Source organism: Miniopterus schreibersii (genome assembly GCF_964146895.1).
Source record: "Miniopterus schreibersii genome assembly, chromosome: 8".
Taxonomy (NCBI): Eukaryota; Metazoa; Chordata; class Mammalia; order Chiroptera; family Miniopteridae; genus Miniopterus; species Miniopterus schreibersii.
In genome coordinates this window covers 80,798,982-80,815,540 of record NC_138109.1, presented here as the reverse complement: position 1 = coordinate 80,815,540, position 16,559 = coordinate 80,798,982, and the positions used below count along the sequence as shown (strand labels likewise).

The following is a 16,559-nucleotide window of genomic DNA, read 5'->3' as shown; positions in this document are numbered from 1 at the left end:
AGCTTTTGGAGTTGATTTAATTAGATTTGACTTGTTATATTTATATATTTTGTGAGAGCAGAGTGCCAAATCTTGAATGATACTTGGCAGAAATCTGTCAACTGAAATCTTTCACTTGTCTATCTGGGTTTGGATATTTTAGGTACAAAGAAGGCTTTAAATATTTTAAGAACTACATTAAATCTATGAAAAATGCCCATCTATGCTATATTCTAAAGAAATATTTTCTCAGTCATGGATTAGGATTTAGACTTGAGAGAGATGCTTGTTGTCACCAAGTCTCTTTCTGTAATGAAATGGCTTTAAGTTTCAGTTAACCCTTTTTTAGACTGTCTAGAGAACAGTGCCATCTAGTGACCATGTTTCAGACCAGAGAGGAATAAAAACCAACTGAAATGGGAAAAATATTCCCTGGGTGTCCTCTGCTGGCTCCCACCTGTGCTTTATAGAAAGCCAGGACTGAGGAGCAGCACTCTGGGAAGTGAGTGTAAATACGTACAAAGGGAAGTTCTCGCTGAGTGTATTGGATTATCGCAAGCGGTCTTTGTCTTCTCTATTGTCATTTTATAAATCCTAGTTTTATAAAATACAATTTTATTGTTGTTTGTTAACTTCTTGGAAAAATTTGAATCCCTTTCATTTAGAACTAAATATTAGAGACTAATACTAACAACTGCTTAAAATTTTAGCTGATAAAATTTTAGGTTTTCTAAAAAAAGTGATTTTTTGAAATATGCTCGCTTTCCTTTTACCCTTGTTCATGGCTGTGTCGAGGACGCCCACTCGGGCATCCTCGGCCTTTCTTTTTCAGGTACCTGTCTGACCTCCACGCCCCAGGTGACCCTGCGTGGCAGTGTATCGGAGCTCAACACAGATGGATCCTGCAGCTCATGCACGGCTGCAGAGAGGGCTATATACAAGACCTGAAAGGCAAGGCTGCACTCTTCCCATGCGTGCGCCCGTCACCCGTCACTGTAACACTTGATGAGTAAAGGAATGAGTAGATACCTTTCTTGATACCTCTATCTGTGGGGGTTTTGTTTTGTTTTTTTGCCCCTGGTTAGCATTATACCTGAATAAGAGAACAGAAAGTTCTTTAAATATGCCTGTTGTTATGGTCGACGGGCAGTATTGACAAAGATTTAGTTAGGGGACAGTTAAACTTTTGTGAGAAGCAACATGGTGTTAGAAAGTGTATTAGTTGTTGATGAAAGCTAATAGTCCACTTGTTATTTTTTTGAATATATGTTGAGTCCTGCTGTGTACCAGGCTCTACGCTAAGCACAGATAGATAGTCGCCATTATCTGTAAAACAGACATGGTCCCTGCCCACGTGGAATTAAACATGTCACTAACCAAATCCAAAGGTTAGCTAAGTAATATGAAGAAAAGTAACGGCGTCATGAGGGAGGAGAACCGAGGAGTGTGCGTTAGATGGCTGGGGTGGGAGGGTGTCTCAGAGCAGGCTCCATGCTGGCTAAGAGCCAGGAGGATGTGCAATAGCTGCTGCCCCCCCCCCCACCCCAGTCTGAAATAAAGGACCAACCTTTGCAGAGACCCCGAGGTAAGTTTGAAGGAAGAAGTTGCAGCTGCATTCACAACATTGAATGCCCTGAATGCTATGTACCAGCCACTGTTGGGTGCTAAGGATACAGTGGTCTGTACGCCAGACAAGAGCCTGGCTCACGTGAAGCTTCCAGAGCAGCAGGAGAGGAACAGGGAAAGGGACAAGTAGAAGACAGTGTGCTCCTTTCTAAGCCTTGGATGTTCCAAGTCTGTAGTAGCTCTTAGGAACAGCATTTGAGCCGGAGTTTTGAGGTCACGGAAGTGACATTCCAAGATTTGAAGAAAGTGCCACAGGTTTTGAGATCTGTGGGGTGTCTGTATTGGCCGATTGAAATAGAGGTGGGGAAGAAGAAAGGCTAAAAACCATTCCAGGCAGAGAAAGTAAGCGAAGGCTGCTGAACGCTGTGTTTCCAGAGCTTAGAGCATGCCCAGAGCGGCTCAAGTCAGGAGGTGCCAGGTCCTGGGTGCACTTTGTCGACTGCTTTAGGGATTTGGACTCTTATCCAGAAGGTGGTGTAGGAACCATTAAGGGTTTGAAGCAAGGGGAAGACCCAATAAGGTTTATTTTTTAAAAGACCACCCTGGCCCTAGCCACTGTTGCTAAGTGGTTAGAGCATTGGCCCGCAGACTGAAGGGTCCCGGGTTCGATTCCAGCCAAGGGTATGTACCTCGGTGTCAGGCTTGATCCCCGGCCCCTGTCAGGGCACATGTGGAAGGCAGCCAATCTATGTGTCTCTCTCACATGGATGTTGCTCTCTCTCTCCCCCACTCTGTGAAAAGCAGTGGAAAAAATATCCTGGGGTGAGGATTATAAAAAACAAAACTACTCTGTGTTCCGTGTGGTGAGTGGATAGGAGGGTGTGGGCCCGGGGCAGTGCAGGGGCGGGAGGAACAGCAGTGGCAGCTCAAGCATCTCGCTGGCATGGAGGTGGTGGATGTGGAGAAGGGGATGGGTCCTGGAGCCATTCAGAAACTAGAACCCGACTTTAACAACTAGGTAGGATGATGGCAGCATTTAGTTTGGGGAGCCTAGAGGAGAAAAACAATTTTTTCCCTTTTGTTTGGATGTGAAGTCAAGGCATTCAGTCGTAGTTGGATTTAAAGAGAGATATTTGAATATGGCCTGCATACAGATAGTTCCTGGGAGTTGATGCTTCCACCCCAAAAAATGGAAAACAAAGGAGCAAACTAAGATAGAATCCTGGGGAGCAGTATCTACTGGGCTGGAAGAAGAGAAACCCGCAGGGGGAAGGAGGTATTCCTGGGCTAGGAGGGTATGATCCCGCCACAGCAAAGAGGGAGGGAGTGATCAGCTAGGGTTTTAAAAGAAGAATAAGACTGAGGTGTCCTTTAGATTTAGCACCGAGGCTGGTGTTGACTTTGGCAAATGCAGGGGCAGTGGCCTGAGATGCCAAATGGATGATATGAAAGAAGGCGTAGTGACACTTCCTAAGGTTTCCAGGAGTAAGGGAAGTAACGTGAGAACAGCCCTGGCACAGAAGGAAGTACAGTGAAGACTTCACAGTTACTTCTTCATAGCACAGTGTTGTCATGAATCAGAGTACTTTCCACTCTGGCAGTGGAGTTCCGGCATCAGCATTTTTTAAAGCTTCCAGATGATTAAGGTACAGCCAGGCTTAATAATCAGTGCACCAGATGCTGTGCAGGGAACTGGAAGTACAGTGGCGAGCAAGACGGACATGACCTCTGACCTCTTGGACTTTGTCGTCTAGTGGGAGAGACAATATATTTTAAAAAATCATGTAAGTACTTATTACATAAGTATAATTTTGAAAAGTGTTGTGAAGCGGGAACTACACAATTCTACTCCAGTCTAGTAAGGGGGAGATCCAAGGAAGTTTTCTCAAGGAGGTGATATTTCCATTGAACCCAAATAATAAACGTCAGTTATCCAGGTAAAGAGGCATGGAGACATAGTCCACATGCCTTGTAGGTGTTCAATAAATAGCACCTCATTCTCCACTCCCCTAAATACAGTGATGATATTCTTCAGACAACTAGCAAGGTACATGGCCCGATAAAGGATTTTCCTGCTTATGCCTATAAGAAACAATCTGTATAATTTGGTTACGAAAATATTTGAATTTCGGCGTTGTGTGTATATTATGAGGGCAGCGTAGAGACTCAGATTGGAAATTTCACATATCTCATTGTCACATCCATATCTGAAATATCGGATAACCAGTGTTACAGTGCCAGGGGTCTGAATTTTTCTTGACGATAAATGGAGAGTAGCTTTATCTGATGATGCCTTCTGTCATCTTGATGTTGTGTTTTGCTGTATGTATTCATCCAGAACTGGTTAAAATCAATATTTCTTAAAAAAACAACAGTAGCTCATGTGTAACTGGAATCCTACTTTTTGAATTCATTCTGACCAAGCTTGTTGCAAAACTTGCTCATCACTTGTGAAAGAATTAAAATAGTGTACATTAAATGGATCCATTTGTTAGTGACAGGCTTTACCTAAAGTTATTTTCATAAGTTGGTCTTTTGATTAGGAAGTAAAAAAATAACAACCCTTTGAACTTACTCTACGGGTTTCATGACAAGACAACGTAAACTTCCAAAATTCATTGGTCAGATATTTATAGGTACTATTTAGTTGTCCTTGACAGTCAGAAGAACATGCTTACCTGTGCCCTCTCTTGCTGTCAGCAGCTTTCACCAATGTAAACAACATGAGTGAATTGCAAGATTGGTGTGCTCTATCGAGCTCACATCAGAAGGAGCTTTTATTATTTGATTTTGGAGAATTCCAAACATACTTAAAAGCAGAAAGGGTAATACAGTAACCCCCCATGTTTCAACAGTTATCAGCTCATAGCCAACCTTATCTGTACCCTCATTTGTTTTTACCGCTTCCCTCGCCCTGAATTATTTTTGAAGTAGGTCACATCATTTCATCCATAATTATTTCATTATGTAATTTTGAAAAAACTTTAACGAAACCATTATCATTACCTAAAATATTATTAGTGAGGTCTTTATATTATCAGATATTTAAGTACATGTAATTTTCAAATTCAGAAGCAGTTTAATATCTTCAGTATCTAAGTACATTAATACCATGGCTTTTTAACTGATACTCAGTGCAAAGGCAAATGACATAAAACCTACATAGACATAGAAAGAATATGTGTTTCCTGGATGGAAGATTAGCCTCCTGTAAACATGGTCCACTCTGGCCACTTTGCACTAAGATACTCTTCTGGTTGTCATTAATGCTTGCATGTGTCATTTTTTATGTGTTAGCTATTTAATATACACTTAGTTACATTTATACAGGTTATGTAATTATACCATATAGTATGGGTATATGGCTGTATATATGTAGAGGTATATGCAAATATAAAATATTTGCCTTAATTATAAGTTTGCTGGGAATAAGCACAATTTTTCTTTTATATAATCTATGACCAGTTGTTCATGATGGACTCTTAATTGATAAGTGCCATAATATAAATAATATAATATGGAGAAAGGCTCCTAAATGTAATTTGGACTTTCTATTGGACATCCTCTCATAATTATGATCTTTTAGTTGTGGAAGAAAACTGGAAAATTGTCTGTTCCCAACAGATGTTCAATAGATGACTTTAGATCTATTCTGCATGTGAGGACGGTATCTCAGAGAAGCCAGGTAACAACTCAGCTTCTTCATGCCTGAGAAGTGGCAGGAGGAGTGAGTGGTTCAGACTTCTCACCATCCCACCAGAGTCACGCCCTCTGAGTCAGTGAGGGAGGACAGCACGTTGCACAAGACCTGCCTGTGTTCTACTGTTGGAGCACATGCTTCCATCTCACAGGATTTCTGAACACGGTGAACATGCTGGTGACCATGCCTGCGTCTTCCCTAGCGCTTTGTTACGAAGCTTGGGTTTTTACTCAGCTATGCTCAGGAACCCGTTTTCTAAATCTAAAGAAGTTCTGAGTCCTTGTATTACAGTCTGTGCTTGGCCTTTTAACATTAGAGAAGAGAAATAGTTGTAATTTTTTAAGTAAATCTACAGGCAGGACTGTGGTTAAGAATTGAGACAGCCTTGGGAAATAAAATACAAATTTAAATAGGTAGACTAGAAGTGTTTCAGACAGGAAAAGGTTTCTTTGTGTCTTAAGTAAAGCTGGTCTCTAATATATAATTTTTTTGAGACTTAAAGTCTTTACTTGGGGGTTTGAGAGGAAAATTTTTAATTGTATTTAATCTTGTGGTCTTCAGAGAAAACTTCATGAGTGAAGATGGTGATAGATTTTAGAGACAGCAGTCCTACATAGAAAAGGTACCTTTTCCAGGGAAGATTGTTTTGTTTATGAAGCACTTGTCAGCAGAGGGAGGTCATGAGGTTGATATTCTTATGAACACTGCATAAGGATTTCCCTGGATTCCAGTTTTTATAGTAATAGCAGATACTAAGAGGGTGGCATCTTCCATATTAAAAACTCTAGGGCACAAGAACGGGATTACTGTTGCACCTTCAGCTCACTGTGCCATTGTCCCCTAACACTCTGCACTCACTTCCGTGGCCTACCTCTCTGTAGCCCATGTATGATCTTTTGTTTTTTTTAAGGGGAGACAAAGATAGGAAATAAAGATGAACATTTTAAACACTCATCCTGAAAGCTTGACTACTAATGGAAGAGTGATTTTTTTTGCAGCCTGAACGGTTAACCATTTGCTTCGGTTCCTCTGTTTTCAGACCAGCCCTGTATCCTGAACTGTTGCACAAGGAAAACTTTTACCACCTTATAAGAAGTGTCATTTGTCCCTTAAAATTCCTGTGAAATAGATCCAAAATTAGACTAAGTCTTCAGGTTTCTTGCCAGGAAAAGCCTTTGGTTAACCCCCTACTGACATTCCCAAACAGGACTTTTAAAGGTAGACTTCAAAGGTGTTTTTTCCTTTGTTCTGAAAATGGGTTTAACTCTTAAAATAGATGTTGGCTATGTGAAATAATTCGAGGGAAAGGCTTCCGTCTGCTCACAGAGGAATTACTCTCTTCTTTCAGATATGCATTTAATTAGGACTTTCCGTAAGGACATACTAGGATGGGACACATGGGTGGACATTAGAATAGGAGCAGTAACTTAAGTAGGCAAGAGATTCTTTAAAATAGTCACATAACAGAAGGAAATACATTTACATGTGGCTCAGGTTTTCTTTGAAAACTTAAATATATATGCTATGTCACACCTAAAAAGTTTATTGTGAATTATCCCCGTATGGATTTATTGTAGAAGAAAAATAATGAGAACATTGTAGAGGCTGGGCTAATACCTGCTCTGCTAATTATTCCAGACATTGAGTAGATAATTAGGTGAGTTACTTGCTGAAATAAAAATGTTTGTTTACCCAGTGACCTAAAGATATAAAAAGGCCATATGTATTTTACATTTAAAAGCTCATAAAATGCATACATCAATTATATTTTACAATTTATGTTTAATTTTGTGAATTTACATAGTACAACCATACTGCATGTTTTCTTGATATTTTTTGACCTTTATGTACATAACTTAGAGTTTGTTTTTAATTAGTGAGGTATTAAGTATTAATAAATATAATTCTGGTATTTCCATAATGCAGAGTTAGGTAGACTTTTACTTGATACTTGATTAAACTTCAACCTCTGTTAGAAAACTGGCAGCAGATTCATTGAATTTTCTGTGGGACTATAAAAATATTTTCATGGTTAAAAAAACAGTAAAGATGTGTCGTTATACACATATTAAATTTTAATAATGTTATAATTTTTATTTTAAAGTTGCTATAATGAAGTTGTACATTAGGAAGATTTTTTTAATGAAGTTTATTTTCTGGAGATTTAAAAATAGTTCATCTTCTGAATGTTTATCATAACAGTATGAACACAGAATAATAGAAATTGATTTTAAAAGAAAACAGGAAAGCACACCTGCAGCAAGAACCAATATGAGACATTAATTTGATGTTTACCTTCTCCCTGCAACCATATCTCTTCAAATGTAGATTCCAGAGCCCCAGCTTTATCTGCACACTTGTTCTTTTGCATGTTGTGACTACAGAGTACTTTTTAAATTGGCTTTAGAAGATGAAATGCTTTTAAATGCTTCTAGTGCGGTTTTATTTATTTGCTTTACGATTTATAAGCTATGAGGTATGTATAGAAGAAAATAGATTCAAGAGAGAGAAGCAGAAGAAAAGTACCAGTTTATGATTGTAATGAAAAAAACTTTCCAGCAAAGTTGGTGGTCTGATTTTCCCTTTCCTTTTGTCTTTTTTCACAAAGAGAAAAAAACCCAGGTGATACTCATTGTGCCATGGATTAAATTTACAACTACTTGTGTGCCGTTAGAATTTCTGATGCATACTATTAGAAATTGTCACTATTGTTTATAAATAGTATAAGTTTATATAAGCAGTTTTAATTATTTAAATGCAGATTAGCGGGTTTTTACATAATGATTGTAGACTTGCTTTTTAATTTAATTTGAAAAGACAGTTTTAGTTTCCAAATTAAAATTAAGTTTGGTAATTAATGCTGGTAACTTAAGCAGTTTGTTGTTTTTAAGTCTGTAACCTAGGAGTTGAGAATTTGATTTACTTTTTGAATACCATAGTGTTCATTTGTAGATCCTGTATAGTAAAATAACAGCTGTTGAATATCCTAGAAAAGAGTTGGATTAAGTGCTCTTTGCTTGTTTCTTCTATTTTATACTAGATCCTATTTACCTAACAATGAATGATCTATCTTTGTTAGATCAGACCAGCCAACAGGCTTATGTCAAAAAGACTTTTCAATTTGTTATCCTGGCAGCTGGTTCTCTTCTGCTGTCTGGGCTTACTTACTGTATATCTGGAAGAAGACTTCTTGCGGCTGGGAGCCACTTCGTGTCTAAAGCACATCCCCTGTCCTTAAGAGAAAAAGAATTTGAGAATGAATGTCATGCACACACTGAATGCTAGCGTTAACGTAATTGAAAAAATTCATCATTACAAACATTTTAATTCTGTTTTCTGTCATTTTGGTAATAAGTCTATTATATATTTTAAGCATGTTTTCTCTACTTAAATCTATATATATAGTTGCAAGAAAAGTGTAGCACTGTAATTAAAACAAGTAATTGTGTTTTGCTTAATCACCCATCCAGCTTTTACGGTTCTTGCTTAGATAGCCAGTGTTAGCTAATAAATGCTTCTTCAAAGTTCACACCTGTGGATTTGCTTTTAAAATTGTTCTTCTTTTGTCAACTACTGTTGTGAATAATATTACATCAGAATCTCTGCCTGGGACCTATTAAGGACAGTCCTCACACCCTAAAGAGTGAAGCAAAGCATGTTAAACATGTCTCCCTTTGTTTAATTTGACTAAATGATCCCCTTTAAATTGAGGAAATGCTCCTATAGGAACCTTAAATATCTACAGAAGCATAAGATCAAAAAGAACATTTTTATCTGTTGACACAGGTCTAATTCATGAGGAATTTGTAATTCTGCCTTGATACACCCTCCCTGCCCCCCAGCTTTGGCATTGAAATTCTTCTGTGTGTTGTGCTTGAAAGGAATCCCATCCTGCCTGTGTCTGTGGAGGCTCCTGGCCCTGCATGTTTGGTCAACAAGCAACAGTGGGTGGTCGTGCTGCACACGGGACAAGGGCCCGCTGTGCTCAGGAAAATGTGTTCAAAGGTGTTTAAGGGCAGTGAGGAAGTCAGCTGCCCTTCTGAGAGTTGGGGCTATAGATCAGTGTTGCCCACATTATCCTAGACTGTGAGAAAACCTGCAAGAGGCACAAAGGATGAGAAAATACAGTGAATTTATTCACCTGGCTCCACATTTGCTGGCTCCCCTGAAGAAAGGTCTCTTCTGCCCTTTATGTTATATAGGGCCTGTTAAAACAAATATTGACTGCTTTTCATTTAAAATAGGGAAAACTTGCACAGCTTGAGTTGAAAGGATTTGATTGATACATGATAAGGTTTCCGTATGATAAGCGTTTTCTATAAAGTCTTCTAAACGTCACTATCAGTTTTTGGTAAGAATCAGCATTTTAATATAAACCCTTAAGTTTTTGAGCTTTGCAAATCTTTTCAGATCTATAGATTAGCATAAAGCTGAAGACTTTTTATCTAGTAGAAATCTCACAGTTGAAGGGAAAAAATAGCAAATGTTTCAGTTTGTTAATAGCGAATTGTAAAATATTATTAGTTAATTTTCTCTTAGAAAATAAAGCAGTTTAAACTTATTTCTATACTGCAGCTTTTATCCTTTTAGTGACCTGACTAGGATTGTTTTATTAGTATTGTGAAGAAAGTACCTTCTGCAAATTCTGAAAGAAATTTTCTGTTTTTCTCATATTAAAGCAAAATGTAGCATTATATCCAAAAATGGTTTTTCTAATTTTGTTTGTTTTTAATATTTTAAATTACTCCTGTGTATTCACAATTAGAAAAAGAGTTTCTTTTGAGAGTGCTAGTAGCATGTTATAGAAGCTTTATTTAACCGGAGAATCAAATTATTGACCTTGATTGTCAGTAATTAAGAAGCTTGGTCTTTTCAAGAAATTTTAAGTGCTTAAAGGAGTTTTTCTTCCAAGATGCTTCTTTCAAGCATCTGTAGATAAGATACTTACCTTTTCTTTGATATATTGGTAAAATTGTAACTCTAACACTAGTTTGTGGAATTTAGAAGATAGAGCTACACCCAAAGAACTTCTAGAATTTTGTCTGTTATTTTTATACAAATACTGTAGTGATGGTGCTCATGCTGTTGGGTGTGCTCCTGTGTACAGTTTTTTCTCTAGCGTAGTCTTTATTCTGGAGTTGTTCCTCTCAGATAACTTTGACAGGTTATAGCCAAGTAATTTGGATCTTGAAAGCACTTATTTATCTGAGTACATTTATTGGTTACTCTCCTTAGTGCCTTTAAAATATCTAAGCTGTAAGGTTCACAATAAAAATCATAAAATTCTGATGACGTTTTCACTGTTACTTTTTTGGTCACCTGTAATAGTTACTTGATGCACTTTTCAGGATTCGTTTTTCCATATGCTCTCGGTGTAGAGGCAGACCTTTTATACATGTAGATGACAGCACTAATCAGTGTCCTAAATTGTAGCAGTGGTGAGCAGAATAAGCATATTTTCCATTTTGTTCTCAGTGGTGATTTAAAGTTTCAGAATTAAACTTCATATAATAGGATCAGACTTTTATAGCTAAAAAAGACTTTAAAAATTGCATAGTTGCAAGCCCTAATTTTTACAGGTGATAAAGCACCTATTATGACTCCTTAAGCTAGCTGCAAAACCCCATACCAATTGCATAGCCATGAGAACCTTGAGTAGAATTAAACCCTTCCCCAGTTTCAAATATAGGGAACAGTTGTTAGTATCAGCACAAATGAGGGCAGAGAGGCTGTAATCCTATTTGTTAAAAGGCTCTTAAAATTTTCCATCGAGAAAAAACCATAGGCACTTCATTTCTAGAGAAAATTTACTGTCAAGAAAAAACATAACTTCTCATAACTCATATTAATGCAGTATTAAGTTTGCAGAAGACAAAGTCAGATGCAATTTTACAAATACTTTAGTCTGTCACACCTAAAAAATGTCCCATTGCGAGCTAACATTCTAATGAAAAAACTGAAGTGTGTGTATACAGTTAAACACTGTCCTCAGCTGGATATCAAGGGACAGATAATGTAGGTTTTCAGGGAAAATATGCTAAATACTACTGTTCAGTTGCATATAATCTGCATGTAAATCAGAGCATGATATTATGAAACTTCATAATTATTCTCATTTATAACCATATATTTTCCATGAGAAATAGACATATTTCTCTTAAGCACATCAGGAGGTATTGCTATCATATTGTGAGGTTAAACAATCAAGAGAAAATAAACTGACTTCTTGTAAGATATTTTAAAACCTTTTGCTGATTTTGTTACAGAAAATGTTTTTCTGTTTCATTCTTTTTTTTTGGTTCTTTTTAGTAATGCTTTGTTATCATCAAAACCACTTCATATTTGTTAATTCTTTTGTGGGGTAAAAATTTAAAAGGAATCTGAATCTTCGAGGGTTTTTTAAATATACTTGATTTCTGACAACTGAAATTTAAAATGTTTTCACTAATTTTCTCTTCAAAGGATAATTCTATTAATTTCCTGTAAAATAACTCATCATAAGACCTTTCTTTTTGACAGAAAAAAGGTTCAAAATGGTAGGGAGTAAAACCCATTTGAGTTAATGGCCTCTTTGCTTGCTGGGCAGTGTCTGTGTGCAGTGCTGAAGCTCCCTCTTTTGGTCACTCAGCAGAAACACGCCTTGCAGATGTGTTACAGATGCCCTTAGTCCCGGGGGTGGACTGCTGTTCTAGCTTCCTGCTGCTGTGACCTACTTGCTGGTACTTCAACACCACCAATTAAGAACTTAGTTCATGTTATCTTTCTTTTACTGATATCCGAGAAAATTATGCTATGGTTTCTAATAGAAGAACAGCATATTCTTAATTCAGGGAAAGATAAATCAGTCTTTAACAGTTTAAGAATCCGAGTTACTTAAATTAAGCTACATAAATACCTCAATCTTAAACAACTTAGATTAAAGTTGTAAACATATCAGTTATATAGAAAAACTTTTTCTGAAAATTTACTTAATGATAATTATATTTTTTGTAAGAATGGTATATAGTGTACTTTCAGGAAACTAGGAAGTCTTTTCCTTTTTAGTCAGAAATTTAAAGTCCTGAAACCTTCAAGAGTAACATGTAACATTTTAAATTAAAGCATTCGTTTCTTGTACCTTTTTATATACATTTTAATATAAATTTTTATATAAATGTTTAATGTGATACTAAGTTCAAGCCTCTTTATACTTTGAAGTTGTTTCAGAAAATTGGTATTTTGATATTAACTTCCTGAATTCTATATAGAATATATAGTAGTGCTGACTATATGAATTCCTCTTTAATGTAGAAAAAATCAGTTATAAAAAGTACTATTTTTCCATTGTTTGTATTTTTTACCCTGAATTACATTTATTTTGTTTTCTTAAAATTATTTAAACCTTCGTATTTTAAATATGTTTACCAAAGTAGAAATGCATGTAAATAAAGCATTTAGCACAATAGTTGAAACACAGTTTAAGTCTTCAATAAAATTGTATTCCACTAAAAAAAATCTGTTCAAATGACTTAATTTCTATTTCTATAAAACCTACCTGGTAGAATTTGTGAGAATACAGGAGATAGCACCGTAAGTTGCTCATGATAGGACGATCCCATAAAACAGGCTCTCCATAGCACTTTTTACTGTATTTTGCTTATTTATTTATTGTTTTATTTTGTGCCTCCACCACCATAATGTAAACACCTGAGAACAAGGCCTTATCTTTTATTCATCATCTTATCCCCAAGGTCTGTACAGTTCCTGGCACATAGGAGCTGTCCAATAAATAATTGTTCAGTGTTACTGAATAGCTAACATTATCAGTGGCATAAAATTATTATTTTACAAACATGTTTTATTTTTTGCACCTGAAAACAAATATGTAAGCTTTTAATATTTTATTAATTTATGAAATAAGGAATAGGGTTTTTATTGACTAATTTAGGATCAGTGTCACTCAGTGTATTTTGAGGGAGTTATTGCAAAAGTCCAGTAACTGGACCAAGATACAGTGTTTAACCTTTACCCCGGAGAAAGTAGTTTCTGACCCGGAGACTGGCAGGACTTGATGCAGTTAGCATTTTAAAGCATGAGAGTTGAAGGGGAGAAGAGGAATGAGTGAGGCCTTTCGGGAGAGAGTGGAAAATAAGGCAGGGAGGTGTGTGATGCACTTTCACAGGGAATGTTTAGTGCCCTGTGCTCGGAAAGCACTCTAAATGTTCATTGAGTTCAGCTTGTTGGAAGATGCTCAGCTGAAGAGCTCAGAGTGGGCGGGGGTTATAGGCACCTCTGTCTATTGAACGGAACATTTTACCACTTAAAGTGAATAAATGTGTCTTAATAACACATTTAGCAACGTGAGATTCCGTTCCTAATAGCTCTTGATACTCATTTTAGAAAAAAATGTTTCCTGGTTGTAAGAATGATTTGGGTTGGAATTCTGGGGACATTTTGGAATATTTCAGTGATATTAATCCAGGACAATGAGAATTTCTTGACAGTAGTGACATATGAGGCTCCTGGAATAGTAACTGTGAGGTGAAGAGGATCCACACAAGCTTGGCTGGCACTGGCATCAGGAATAGAAATCCCTGATAGAAATCCCAGATTCCGCATCCCAAAGAAAGAAAGAAACAGGATTGGAGATTTAAGTTTTAAGGGAGAAGTCAAAGATTTGTGCTGTGGATCTGCTGCATTAAAACTCAGACCTCTGTGTCTTCCCTTCCCAGTGCCAAGTAGTTTTTCAAAAGTAGTTTTTCTCGTGCTGGTTTTTATGTTCTAGAACATCCCCCGCCCCAGCTTTACTGAACATCCATTCTAAAGGGCCATAAAGGCTTCACTCCATGATTTGTTGCATCTCTGTATTAATCCAAAGTAATGGATTGAATCCTCCAAATCCGCCATGGTGGGACTGACTTTTAAAAGCTATTTAGAGGAAATATTTTTTATTTTACTTAGTAGATGCTGTATTTAAAGGAATGGAAAAATGAGCAAGAAATAACTCAGAGAAGCAGTCTTTTAAATGAAATTAACTAAGTATGAATAGATAGAACTGACAGAATGTCCCCTCTCTTCCAGGTACCGCAGGCCTGCACGGTCCCGTGGTGGACCTGGAGAGCGATGTGCGGCCCTCAGCACTGGGCCACCTGAGCCAGACAGCGTCGCTGAAGCGGGGCAGCAGCTTTCAGTCTGGCCGAGATGACAGTAAGTGTCTCTCTTTATGCCCATTTTGTCTTTTAAATTGATACTTGTGTAATTTAAAACATTTTTCTCTTGGAAATTTCCATAATTAGTTCTATTACTACTGCTAAATATTACCAATCCTCATCTCTACTTATTAAGTAACTACCTAGTAATTAAATTTAAATAATTAAAATGCATCTTACGTTGTACATTAAATACATGCCATTTGATTTCTTAATAAGTCAGTAGCCACAGGTTAGTATCATTCAACATATTAGGTTAAGAGTCTAGTTTTATTTTTGCTGTGGTTTAATTTTTAAAAATATGCCACAGAAAAAATTCTGTGAGAACTTATTCAAGATGAATTTTGCAACAAAGTAATTTCTGTAGTCAATACAGAGAAAGACATCTTACTAATGAATTTTAAAATTTGGTTTGGAAAGAAGGATTTATTGTTAATCAAAAATTAATTGTTAGTCTTTTTTCATGAGATAAGGCATCTCAGATTGTACTATGTTACATTTCTAAACTTTGTAAGGTTGATATTTACCTATTGTTTATTTACCTATATGAGATTTAAAATATATTGATTCTAATGCATTTGTGTGCCAGTTAGATGCTCTTAGTCACTGGTATTTCTGATTCTAACCTCAATAATAGAAATTAAAAAATCCAAATAGAGTAATAGAAATACCTTTCTTTATACTAAATTCAGATACCTCTAAAGTTTATTTGGAAGTATTTCATGTTATTCTTACAAGTATTGAAGTAGGGAATTTTTTTAAGCTTTCGTTAATAAATATGAATGAATGTTCATCCTAAGGACAGCTTGCCATTATTGGTTAATTCTGTCATCTCCATTATTTCTGGATTTGTTACTGTTGAGTAATTTTTTTCCTGGTGCCTGGCTGTGGTTCACATTTCCCTGCCTTTTGGCATGGCTAATCGTGTTTTTATTGTTTCGTGTTTTTATTGTTTCCCAGACACTGAATATCTAGTGTCGAGTGTCAGGGTTTTGTTGCTTTACTTTAAAGAGCCCTGGACTTGGTTTTATCAGCTGCTTGCAGTAAGTTTGATCCATTCAAAACCTGTTGCAAGTTTGCTAGAGCAGGTCTAGAGTTGCCTTCATTCTAGGGATACTTCAGCCCTACAACTGAGGTAGGATCTCTTAGATCTCCACTGAATGGCCCAGGTAATTGGCAAGGACTGTTCCCTCTGGCTGTTGAGAACTAGAAAGTCTCCCTGCCTATGTGATCTCTGGGAATCTTTTTTTTTTTTTTTAAGGTTTTTTGTTTTTTTTAAAAAAATATATCTTTATTGATTTCAGAGAGCGGAAGGGAGAAGGAGAGAGAGAGAGAAACATCAATGATGAGGGAGTTGTTGAAGGGTTGCTTCCTGCATGTTCCCCACTGGAGACCGAGCCCGCAACCCAGGCACGTGCCTTGACTGGGAATCGAACCACGATTTCCTGGACCATATGTTGATGCTCAGCCACTGAGCTATACCTGGCCGGGTGGGAATCTTGATCTTACACCGTGTATGCTGGACCTAGTACTCGGTAAAGAAGACTCTTATGCAGAGTTTTGGAGCTTGTTTTCTGCAGATTCCTCCTTACTTTGCAGAATTCTTCCCTGCATTTCCCCGTTCACTTCCACCTCCTTGAAATTCATCTTTCCAACTCAGGCTACTGGGCTTTGTTTAGGTTCTTCCTCCCTATGCCTCTGTCATCTGGAAATTGTCAGCAGGCAGAAAGCCAGGGCAAATGTAGACTCTCCACACATTTTTCTTTCCCATTCTTTGTTCAGTGTCTCAAAACAGCTTTTTATCTCTTTTCCCTCCAGTTTTCTAGTTGTTTATGACTGAAGGTTAAACCCAATTCTTGTTACTCCAACATTGCTAGAAGTGGAAGTAAAATAATTCAAGTTTATTTTCCCTAAAATTATTACTTGAAATTGGAACATTTTGAAAAATTGCTTATATTAAAAAATAGGTATGAATAAAGTTGAAGAAACTTGTTCTTAACTTTGTGATCAAAGCAACTTTATGAGCCTACATACTTTTAATTTCTATCAAAAAAATTTGGACATTCCTACCATATCCACTTAGTTCTTTCCGTTAGTCTTGGGAAATACCTCTTGAAGGTACTCTG

At 36.9% G+C, this 16,559-nt stretch overlaps 1 protein-coding gene across 2 annotated transcripts in view; it reads left to right on the top strand.

Annotated features, from left to right (window-relative positions):
- Nucleotides 1-16,559, top strand: part of EXOC2 (exocyst complex component 2) — a 193,093-nt gene that overhangs the window by 98,554 nt on the left and 77,980 nt on the right. For both annotated transcript variants that reach the window (XM_081143631.1, XM_081143632.1), the window contains exons 11-12: nucleotides 812-930; nucleotides 14,306-14,431. In XM_081143631.1, the coding sequence (XP_080999757.1) occupies nucleotides 812-930; nucleotides 14,306-14,431 (245 nt within the window). The remainder of the gene's footprint in view (nucleotides 1-811; nucleotides 931-14,305; nucleotides 14,432-16,559) is intronic.